The sequence below is a fragment of the Protomyctophum parallelum genome (genome assembly GCF_964188405.1).
Source record: "Protomyctophum parallelum genome assembly, chromosome: 16".
Classification (NCBI taxonomy): Eukaryota; Metazoa; Chordata; class Actinopteri; order Myctophiformes; family Myctophidae; genus Protomyctophum; species Protomyctophum parallelum.
This window is the reverse complement of record NC_139711.1, coordinates 49,319,493-49,332,654: the sequence shown is the minus strand read 5'-3', so window position 1 is coordinate 49,332,654 and position 13,162 is coordinate 49,319,493. Positions and strand designations below refer to the sequence as shown.

Below are 13,162 nucleotides of genomic sequence, written 5' to 3'. Positions count from 1 at the left end.
GAACAGAGTTATCATTCATAGGCAGGTTGTTCTGTGTACTGTGTGTGTGTGTGTGTGCGTGTGCGTGTGCGTTTGTGTGTGTGTGTGTGTGTGTGTGTGTGTGTGTGTGTGTGTGTGTGTGTGTGTGTGTGTGATGAAGTGGTAGACAGGCAGATAGGCAGACAGGCAGGCAGGCTGACTGACTGACTGACTGACTGACTGACTGACTGACTGACTGACATCATGGCCGCTCCTGCTCTGACCGGCTTCTCTGTGATGAGTCTCCTCAGTCTGGGCTACCTGAGCTGGGACTGGGTCGGTCCTGAGACGGACTGGGTCGGTCCTGAGACGGACTGGGTCGGTCCTGAGACGGACTGGGTCGGTCCTGAGACGGACTGGGTCAATAACGACCGGGTCAGTCCCAACAACCTGCCGGACAATAAGGAGCCTCAACCGGGACAGGACTCTGGAGACAGGTTGGTTCAAGTTGGGACTTTTCATTAATTTCCAACACATTGAGACCTAATGTAAGACCTAATCTAATGCAAAACCTAATCAAATGTAACCTAATCTAATGTAAGACCTAATCTAATGTAAGACCTAATCTAATGCAAAACCTAATATAATGTAACCTAATCTAATGTAAGACCTAATCTAATGTAAGACCTAATCTAATGCAAGACCTAATATAATGTAACCTAATCTAATGTAAGACCTAATCTAATGTAAGACCTAATCTAATGTAAGACCTAATATAATGTAAGACCTAATCTAATGTAACCTAATCTAATGTAAGACCTAATCTAATGTAAGACCTAATCTAATGCAAAACCTAATCAAATGTAACCTAATCTAATGTAAAACCTAATCTAATGTAAGACCTAATCTAATGCAAAACCTAATATAATGTAACCTAATCTAATGTAAGACCTAATCTAATGTAAGACCTAATCTAATGCAAAACCTAATCTAATGTAAGACCTAATCTAATGTAAGACCTAATCTAATGCAAAACCTAATCAAATGTAACCTAATCTAATGTAAGACCTAATCTAATGTAAAACCTAATCTAATGTAAAACCTAATCTAATGTAAGACCTAATCTAATGTAAGACCTAATCTAATGTAAAACCTAATCTAATGTAAGACCTAATCTAATGTAAGACCTAATCTAATGCAAAACCTAATCAAATGTAACCTAATCTAATGTAAGACCTAATCTAATGTAAAACCTAATCTAATGTAAAACCTAATCTAATGTAAGACCTAATCTAATGTAAGACCTAATCTAATGCAAAACCTAATCAAATGTAACCTAATCTAATGTAAGACCTAATCTAATGTAAAACCTAATCTAATGTAAAACCTAATCTAATGTAAGACCTAATCTAATGTAAGACCTAATCTAATGTAAAACCTAATCTAATGTAAGACCTAATCTAATGTAAGACCTAATCTAATGCAAAACCTAATCAAATGTAACCTAATCTAATGTAAAACCTAATCTAATGTAAAACCTAATCTAATGTAAGACCTAATCTAATGCAAAACCTAATCAAATGTAACCTAATCTAATGTAAGACCTAATCTAATGTAAAACCTAATCTAATGTAAAACCTAATCTAATGTAAGACCTAATCTAATGTAACCTAATCTAATGTAAAACCTAATCTAATGTAAAACCTAATCTAATGTAAAACCTAATCTAATGTAAGACCTAATCTAATGTAAGACCTAATCTAATGTAAGACCTAATCTAATGTAACCAAATCTAATGTAAGACCTAATCTAATGTAAGACCTAATCTAATGTAACCTAATCTAATGTAAAACCTAATCTAATGTAAGACCTAATCTAATGTAAGACCTAATCTAATGTAAGACCTAATCTAATGTAAAACCTAATCTAATGTAAGACCTAATCTAATGCAAAACCTAATCTAATGTAAGACCTAATCTAATGTAAAACCTAATCTAATGTAACCTAATCTAATGTAAGACCTAATCTAATGTAAAACCTAATCTAATGCAAAACCTAATCTAATGTAAGACCTAATCTAATGTAAGACCTAATCTAATGTAAGACCTAATCTAATGTAAGACATAATCTAATGTAAGACCTAATCTAATGTAAGACATAATCTAATGTAAGACCTAATCTAATGTAAAACCTAATCTAATGCAAAACCTAATCTAATGTAAGACCTAATCTAATGTAAGACCTAATCTAATGTAAGACCTAATCTAATGTAAGACATAATCTAATGTAAGACCTAATCTAATGTAAGACCTAATCTAATGTAAGACCTAATCTAATGTAAAACCTAATCTAATGTAAAACCTAATCTAATGTAACCTAATCTAATGTAAAACCTAATCTAATGTAAGACCTAATCTAATGTAAGACCTAATCTAATGTAAAACCTAATCTAATGTAAGACCTAATCTAATGTAAGACCTAATCTAATTTAAAACCTAATCTAATGTAAGACCTAATCTAATGTAAGACCTAATCTAATGTAAGACCTAATCTAATGTAAAACCTAATCTAATGTAACCTAATCTAATGTAAAACCTAATCTAATGTAAGACCTAATCTAATGTAAAACCTAATCTAATGTAAAACCTAATCTAATGTAAGACCTAATCTAATGTAAGACCTAATCTAATGTAAAACCTAATCCAATGTAAGACCTAATCTAATGTAAAACCTAATCTAATGTAAGACCTAATCTAATGTAAGACCTAATCTAATGTAAGACCTAATCTAATGTAAGACCTAATCTAATGTAAAACCTAATCTAATGTAAGACCTAATCTAATGTAAAACCTAATCTAATGTAAGACCTAATCTAATGTAAGACCTAATCTAATGTAAGACCTAATCTAATGTAAGACCTAATCTAATGTAAAACCTAATCTAATGTAAGACCTAATCTAATGTAAGACCTAATCTAATGTAAAACCTAATCTAATGTAAGACCTAATCTAATGTAACCTAATCTAATGTAAAACCTAATCTAATGCAAAACCTAATCTAATGTAAGACCTAATCTAATGTAAAACCTAATCTAATGTAAAACCTAATCTAATGTAAAACCTAATCTAATGTAAGACCTAATCTAATGTAAGACCTAATCTAATGTAAAACCTAATCTAATGTAAGACCTAATCTAATGTAAGACCTAATCTAATGTAAGACCTAATCTAATGTAAGACCTAATCTAATGTAAGACCTAATCTAATGTAAGACCTAATCTAATGTAAAACCTAATCTAATGTAAAACCTAATCTAATGTAAGACCTAATCTAATGTAAGACCTAATCTAATGTAAGACCTAATCTAATGTAAAACCTAATCTAATGTAAGACCTAATCTAATGTAAAACCTAATCTAATGTAAGACCTAATCTAATGTAACCTAATCTAATGTAAAACCTAATCTAATGCAAAACCTAATCTAATGTAAGACCTAATCTAATGTAAAACCTAATCTAATGTAAGACCTAATCTAATGTAAAACCTAATCTAATGTAAGACCTAATCTAATGTAAGACCTAATCTAATGTAACCTAATCTAATGTAAGACCTAATCTAATGCAAAACCTAATCAAATGTAACCTAATCTAATGTAAGACCTAATCTAATGTAAAACCTAATCTAATGTAAAACCTAATCTAATGTAAGACCTAATCTAATGTAACCTAATCTAATGTAACCTAATCTAATGTAAGACCTAATCTAATGTAAGACCTAATCTAATGTAACCAAATCTAATGTAAGACCTAATCTAATGTAAGACCTAATCTAATGTAACCTAATCTAATGTAAAACCTAATCTAATGTAAAACCTAATCTAATGTAAGACCTAATCTAATGTAAGACCTAATCTAATGTAAAACCTAATCTAATGTAAGACCTAATCTAATGCAAAACCTAATCTAATGTAAGACCTAATCTAATGTAAAACCTAATCTAATGTAACCTAATCTAATGTAAGACCTAATCTAATGCAAAACCTAATCTAATGCAAAACCTAATCTAATGTAAGACCTAATCTAATGTAAGACCTAATCTAATGTAAGACCTAATCTAATGTAAGACCTAATCTAATGTAAAACCTAATCTAATGTAAGACCTAATCTAATGTAAGACCTAATCTAATGTAAGACCTAATCTAATGTAAGACCTAATCTAATGTAAGACCTAATCTAATGTAAGACCTAATCTAATGTAAGACCTAATCTAATGTAAGACCTAATCTAATGTAAAACCTAATCTAATGCAAAACCTAATCTAATGTAAGACCTAATCTAATGTAAGACCTAATCTAATGTAAAACCTAATCTAATGTAAGACCTAATCTAATGTAAGACCTAATCTAATGTAAGACCTAATCTAATGTAAGACCTAATCTAATGTAAAACCTAATCTAATGTAAAACCTAATCTAATGCAAAACCTAATCTAATGTAAGACCTAATCTAATGTAAGACCTAATCTAATGTAAGACCTAATCTAATGTAAGACCTAATCTAATGTAAGACCTAATCTAATGTAAGACCTAATCTAATGTAAAACCTAATCTAATGTAACCTAATCTAATGTAAAACCTAATCTAATGTAAGACCTAATCTAATGTAAAACCTAATCTAATGTAAAACCTAATCTAATGTAAGACCTAATCTAATGTAAGACCTAATCTAATGTAAAACCTAATCCAATGTAAGACCTAATCTAATGTAAAACCTAATCTAATGTAAGACCTAATCTAATGTAAGACCTAATCTAATGTAAGACCTAATCTAATGTAAGACCTAATCTAATGTAAAACCTAATCTAATGTAAGACCTAATCTAATGTAAAACCTAATCTAATGTAAGACCTAATCTAATGTAAGACCTAATCTAATGTAAGACCTAATCTAATGTAAGACCTAATCTAATGTAAAACCTAATCTAATGTAAGACCTAATCTAATGTAAGACCTAATCTAATGTAAAACCTAATCTAATGTAAGACCTAATCTAATGTAACCTAATCTAATGTAAAACCTAATCTAATGCAAAACCTAATCTAATGTAAGACCTAATCTAATGTAAGACCTAATCTAATGTAAGACCTAATCTAATGTAAAACCTAATCTAATGTAAAACCTAATCTAATGTAAGACCTAATCTAATGTAAGACCTAATCTAATGTAAGACCTAATCTAATGTAAGACCTAATCTAATGTAAAACCTAATCTAATGTAAGACCTAATCTAATGTAAAACCTAATCTAATGTAAGACCTAATCTAATGTAACCTAATCTAATGTAAAACCTAATCTAATGCAAAACCTAATCTAATGTAAGACCTAATCTAATGTAAAACCTAATCTAATGTAAGACCTAATCTAATGTAAAACCTAATCTAATGTAAGACCTAATCTAATGTAAGACCTAATCTAATGTAACCTAATCTAATGTAAGACCTAATCTAATGCAAAACCTAATCAAATGTAACCTAATCTAATGTAAGACCTAATCTAATGTAAAACCTAATCTAATGTAAAACCTAATCTAATGTAAGACCTAATCTAATGTAACCTAATCTAATGTAACCTAATCTAATGTAAGACCTAATCTAATGTAAGACCTAATCTAATGTAACCAAATCTAATGTAAGACCTAATCTAATGTAAGACCTAATCTAATGTAACCTAATCTAATGTAAAACCTAATCTAATGTAAAACCTAATCTAATGTAAGACCTAATCTAATGTAAGACCTAATCTAATGTAAAACCTAATCTAATGTAAGACCTAATCTAATGCAAAACCTAATCTAATGTAAGACCTAATCTAATGTAAAACCTAATCTAATGTAACCTAATCTAATGTAAGACCTAATCTAATGCAAAACCTAATCTAATGCAAAACCTAATCTAATGTAAGACCTAATCTAATGTAAGACCTAATCTAATGTAAGACCTAATCTAATGTAAGACCTAATCTAATGTAAAACCTAATCTAATGTAAGACCTAATCTAATGTAAGACCTAATCTAATGTAAGACCTAATCTAATGTAAGACCTAATCTAATGTAAGACCTAATCTAATGTAAGACCTAATCTAATGTAAGACCTAATCTAATGTAAGACCTAATCTAATGTAAGACCTAATCTAATGTAAAACCTAATCTAATGCAAAACCTAATCTAATGTAAGACCTAATCTAATGTAAGACCTAATCTAATGTAAAACCTAATCTAATGTAAGACCTAATCTAATGTAAGACCTAATCTAATGTAAGACCTAATCTAATGTAAGACCTAATCTAATGTAAAACCTAATCTAATGTAAAACCTAATCTAATGCAAAACCTAATCTAATGTAAGACCTAATCTAATGTAAGACCTAATCTAATGTAAGACCTAATCTAATGTAAGACCTAATCTAATGTAAGACCTAATCTAATGTAAGACCTAATCTAATGTAAGACCTAATCTAATGTAAAACCTAATCTAATGTAAGACCTAATCTAATGTAAGACCTAATCTAATGTAAAACCTAATCTAATGTAAGACCTAATCTAATGTAAAACCTAATCTAATGTAAGACCTAATCTAATGTAAGACCTAATCTAATGTAAGACCTAATCTAATGTAAGACCTAATCTAATGTAAGACCTAATCTAATGTAAGACCTAATCTAATGTAAGACCTAATCTAATGTAAAACCTAATCTAATGTAGCCTAATCTAATGTAAAACCTAATCTAATGTAAAACCTAATCTAATGTAAGACCTAATCTAATGTAAGACCTAATCTAATGTAAAACCTAATCTAATGTAAGACCTAATCTAATGTAAAACCTAATCTAATGTAAGACCTAATCTAATGTAAGACCTAATCTAATGTAAGACCTAATCTAATGTAAGACCTAATCTAATGTAAAACCTAATCTAATGTAAGACCTAATCTAATGTAAGACCTAATCTAATGTAAAACCTAATCTAATGTAAGACCTAATCTAATGTAACCTAATCTAATGTAAAACCTAATCTAATGTAAGACCTAATCTAATGTAAGACCTAATCTAATGTAAAACCTAATCTAATGTAAGACCTAATCTAATGTAAGACCTAATCTAATGTAACCTAATCTAATGTAAAACCTAATCTAATGTAAGACCTAATCTAATGTAAAACCTAATCTAATGTAAAACCTAATCTAATGTAAGACCTAATCTAATGTAAGACCTAATCTAATGTAAAACCTAATCTAATGTAAAACCATACTAATGTAAGACCTAATCTAATGTAACCTAATCTAATGTAAGACCTAATCTAATGTAAGACCTAATCTAATGTTAAGACATGAGACCTAATCTAATGTAAGACCTAATCTAATGTTAAGACATGAGACCTAATCTAATGTAAGACCTGAGACCTAATCTAATGTTAAGACCTGAGACCTAATCTAATGTAAGACCTAATCTAATGTAAGACCTAATCTAATGTTAAGACATGAGACCTAATCTAATGTTAAGACCTGAGACCTAATCTAATGTAAGACCTAATCTAATGTAAGACCTAATCTAATGTAAAACCTAATCTAATGTAAGACCTAATCTAATGTAAGACCTAATCTAATGTAAAACCTAATCTAATGTAAGACCTAATCTAATGTAAGACCTAATCTAATGTAAAACCTAATCTAATGTAAAACCTAATCTAATGTAAGACCTAATCTAATGTAAGACCTAATCTAATGTAAGACCTAATCTAATGTAAAACCTAATCTAATGTAAAACCTAATCTAATGTAAGACCTAATCTAATGTAAAACCTAATCTAATGTAAGACCTAATCTAATGTAACCTAATATAATGTAAGACCTAATCTAATGTAAGACCTAATCTAATGTAAAACCTAATCTAATGTAAGACCTAATCTAATGTAAAACCTAATCTAATGTAAGACCTAATCTAATGTAAGACCTAATCTAATGTAAAACCTAATCTAATGTAAGACCTAATCTAATGTAAGACCTAATCTAATGTAAGACCTAATCTAATGTAACCTAATCTAATGTAAGACCTAATCTAATGTTAAGACATGAGACCTAATCTAATGTAAGACCTAATCTAATGTAAGACCTAATCTAATGTAAAACCTAATCTAATGTAAGACCTAATCTAATGTAAAACCTAATCTAATGCAAAACCTAATCTAATGTAAGACCTAATCTAATGTAAAACCTAATCTAATGCAAAACCTAATCTAATGTAAGACCTAATCTAATGTAAAACCTAATCTAATGTAAGACCTAATCTAATGTAAGACCTAATCTAATGTTAAGACATGAGACCTAATCTAATGTTAAGACCTGAGACCTAATCTAATGTAAGACCTAATCTAATGTAAGACCTAATCTAATGTTAAGACATGAGACCTAATCTAATGTAAGACCTAATCTAATGTAAGACCTAATCTAATGTAAGACCTAATCTAATGTTAAGACATGAGACCTAATCTAATGTTAAGACCTGAGACCTAATCTAATGTAAGACCTAATCTAATGTAAGACCTAATCTAATGTTAAGACATGAGACCTAATCTAATGTAAGACCTAATCTAATGTAAGACCTAATCTAATGTAAAACCTAATCTAATGCAAAACCTAATCTAATGTAAGACCTAATCTAATGTAAAACCTAATCTAATGTAAGACCTAATCTAATGTAAGACCTAATCTAATGTTAAGACATGAGACCTAATCTAATGTTAAGACCTGAGACCTAATCTAATGTAAGACCTAATCTAATGTAAGACCTAATCTAATGTTAAGACATGAGACCTAATCTAATGTAAGACCTAATCTAATGTAAGACCTAATCTAATGTAAGACCTAATCTAATGTTAAGACCTGAGACCTAATCTAATGTAAGACCTAATCTAATGTAAGACCTAATCTAATGTTAAGACATGAGACCTAATCTAATGTAAGACCTAATCTAATGTAAGACCTAATCTAATGTAAGACCTAATCTAATGTAAGACCTAATCTAATCTAAGACCTAATCTAATGTAAGACCTAATCTAATGTAACCTAATCTAATGTAAGACCTAATCTAATGTAAAACCTAATCTAATGTAAGACCTAATCTAATGTAAGACCTAATATAATGTAAAACCTAATCTAATGTAAAACCTAATCTAATGTAAGACCTAATCTAATGTAAAACCTAATCTAATGTAAGACCTAATCTAATGTAACCTAATATAATGTAAGACCTAATCTAATGTAAGACCTAATCTAATGTAAAACCTAATCTAATGTAAGACCTAATCTAATGTAAAACCTAATCTAATGTAAGACCTAATCTAATGTAAGACCTAATCTAATGTAAAACCTAATCTAATGTAAGACCTAATCTAATGTAAGACCTAATCTAATGTAAGACCTAATCTAATGTAACCTAATCTAATGTAAGACCTAATCTAATGTTAAGACATGAGACCTAATCTAATGTAAGACCTAATCTAATGTAAGACCTAATCTAATGTAAAACCTAATCTAATGTAAGACCTAATCTAATGTAACCTAATCTAATGCAAAACCTAATCTAATGTAAGACCTAATCTAATGTAAAACCTAATCTAATGCAAAACCTAATCTAATGTAAGACCTAATCTAATGTAAAACCTAATCTAATGTAAGACCTAATCTAATGTAAGACCTAATCTAATGTTAAGACATGAGACCTAATCTAATGTTAAGACCTGAGACCTAATCTAATGTAAGACCTAATCTAATGTAAGACCTAATCTAATGTTAAGACATGAGACCTAATCTAATGTAAGACCTAATCTAATGTAAGACCTAATCTAATGTAAGACCTAATCTAATGTTAAGACATGAGACCTAATCTAATGTTAAGACCTGAGACCTAATCTAATGTAAGACCTAATCTAATGTAAGACCTAATCTAATGTTAAGACATGAGACCTAATCTAATGTAAGACCTAATCTAATGTAAGACCTAATCTAATGTAAAACCTAATCTAATGCAAAACCTAATCTAATGTAAGACCTAATCTAATGTAAAACCTAATCTAATGTAAGACCTAATCTAATGTAAGACCTAATCTAATGTTAAGACATGAGACCTAATCTAATGTTAAGACCTGAGACCTAATCTAATGTTAAGACCTGAGACCTAATCTAATGTAAGACCTAATCTAATGTAAGACCTAATCTAATGTTAAGACATGAGACCTAATCTAATGTAAGACCTAATCTAATGTAAGACCTAATCTAATGTTAAGACCTGAGACCTAATCTAATGTAAGACCTAATCTAATGTTAAGACATGAGACCTAATCTAATGTAAGACCTAATCTAATGTAAGACCTAATCTAATGTAAGACCTAATCTAATGTAAGACCTAATCTAATCTAAGACCTAATCTAATGTAAGACCTAATCTAATGTAACCTAATCTAATGTAAGACCTAATCTAATGTAAAACCTAATCTAATGTAAGACCTAATCTAATGTTAAGACATGAGACCTAATCTAATGTTAAGACCTGAGACCTAATCTAATGTAAGACCTAATCTAATGTAAGACCTAATCTAATGTAAAACTTAATCTAATGTAAAACCTAATCTAATGTAAGACCTAATCTAATGTAAAACCTAATCTAATGTAAGACCTAATCTAATGTTAAGACATGAGACCTAATCTAATGTTAAGACCTAATCTAATGTAAGACCTAATCTAATGTAAGACCTAATCTAATGTAAGACCTAATCTAATGTAAAACTTAATCTAATGTAAAACCTAATCTAATGTAAGACCTAATCTAATGTAAAACCTAATCTAATGTAAGACCTAATCTAATGTAAGACCTAATCTAATGTAAGACCTAATCTAATGTAAGACCTAATCTAATGTAAGACCTAATCTAATGTAAGACCTAATCTAATGTAACCTAATCTAATGTAAGACCTAATCTAATGTAAAACCTAATCTAATGTAAGACCTAATCTAATGTTAAGACATGAGACCTAATCTAATGTTAAGACCTGAGACCTAATCTAATGTAAGACCTAATCTAATGTAAGACCTAATCTAATGTAAAACTTAATCTAATGTAAAACCTAATCTAATGTAAGACCTAATCTAATGTAAGACCTAATCTAATGTAAGACCTAATCTAATGTAAGACCTAATCTAATGTAAGACCTAATCTAATGTAAGACCTAATCTAATGTAACCTAATCTAATGTAAGACCTAATCTAATGTAAAACCTAATCTAATGTAAGACCTAATCTAATGTTAAGACATGAGACCTAATCTAATGTTAAGACCTGAGACCTAATCTAATGTAAGACCTAATCTAATGTAAGACCTAATCTAATGTAAAACTTAATCTAATGTAAAACCTAATCTAATGTAAGACCTAATCTAATGTAAGACCTAATCTAATGTAAAACTTAATCTAATGTAAAACCTAATCTAATGTAAGACCTAATCTAATGTAAAACCTAATCTAATGTAAGACCTAATCTAATGTAAGACCTAATCTAATGTAAAACCTAATCTAATGTAAGACCTAATCTAATGTAAGACCTAATCTAATGTAAGACCTAATCTAATGTAAAACCTAATCTAATGTAAAACCTAATCTAATGTAAGACCTAATCTAATGTAGAACCTAATCTAATGTAAGACCTAATCTAATGTAAGACCTAATCTAATGTAAGACCTAATCTAATGTAAAACCTAATCTAATGTAAAACCTAATCTAATGTAACCTAATCTAATGTAAAACCTAATCTAATGTAAAACCTAATTTAATGTAAAACCTAATCTAATGTAAAACCTAATCTAATGTAAGACCTAATCTAATGTAAAACCTAATCTAATGTAAAACCTAATCTAATGTAACCTAATCTAATGTAAGACCTAATCTAATGTAAAACCTAATCTAATGTAACCTAATCTAATGTAAAACCTAATCTAATGTAAAACCTAATTTAATGTAAAACCTAATCTAATGTAACCTAATCTAATGTAAAACCTAATATAATGTAAAACCTAATCTAATGTTAAGACCTGAGACCTAATCAGTTGAGATGAATAATGTCTTAAAACCACCATTAATTTTGAGCCCTCCCCGAGTAATACGCATGCACAGGTATTACTCTAGGTTGGGTTTAGTGTTAGGATTAGACACAAACATATGGACAAAGCGTTCTCCGGTTCTGATATGGACGGAAAATGAAGCCTGTCAGTCCTTGAACTGTAAGTCGCCATCTTTCTAGATCCGTTTGTGCCCAGCTGGCCCATTGGCTGGCTCCGTTTGGGCCCAGCTGGCCATTGGCTGGCCCAGACAACGAGGCGGGACTTCCCCCCTTCTTCTTCGTTGGTTTTTATTTTGACTGAACGGGGGGTGGCTCCCGATCATGAACTGTAACGGTAGCCACGCCCCTCAGAACATACGTGACTTTACGGTATTTCTTTAAATAAATGGGACCATAATTTTCCAAAAAGAATATTATGACATGAGAAATGAGACTTTAAACTAGTGACTGGAAGGAGAAAGTATTCATGACCATGTTTATTAAGTTAATACAGTCTAGGTGAAGTTGGGCCCAAATACATGGACTTCTATGGGGCTATGGGTTTTTCTGGGCCCAATGACAGCGCCACAACAGGCCATTATATGAACTTTCAGGAAGTCCCGATTTCCTTAGTGGCTTCACAAAATATCTGTCTGACTGCCCCCCCCCCCCCTCCCCTTGATTAGACATTTAGAAGTCAGGGTTAAGGATTAGATTTTCAAATTTTCAAAAGCTTTTTGTACACAAGATTTTAATCTATTATTATCATTATTCCTCCCTCCACTAGGGGTCCCCCTCACATCATCTTCATCATGACAGACGACCAGGGCTTCAACGACATCGGATACCACGCCTCCGATGTGGCCACGCCCACTCTGGACCGCCTGGCGGCCCAAGGCGTCAAACTGGAGAACTACTACGTCCAGCCGATCTGCACCCCGTCACGAAGTCAGTTCATCACCGGAAGGTACGATCTGCACCCCGTCACGAAGTCAGTTCATCACCGGAAGGTAACGGTCTGCACCCCGTCACGAAGTCAGTTCATCACCGGAAGGTACGATCTGCACCCC

At 30.6% G+C, this 13,162-nt stretch overlaps 1 protein-coding gene across 1 annotated transcript in view; it reads left to right on the top strand.

The window, feature by feature from the left end:
* Positions 1–222: 222 nt before the first annotated feature.
* Positions 223–13,162, top strand: part of LOC310873868 (arylsulfatase I-like) — a gene marked incomplete at its 5' end in the record, with an annotated part of 22,209 nt that continues 9,269 nt past the window's right edge. Inside the window, 2 exons of the mRNA XM_083786423.1 lie at positions 223–455; positions 12,880–13,059. Of these exons, the coding sequence (XP_083642549.1) occupies positions 223–455; positions 12,880–13,059 (413 nt within the window). The remainder of the gene's footprint in view (positions 456–12,879; positions 13,060–13,162) is intronic.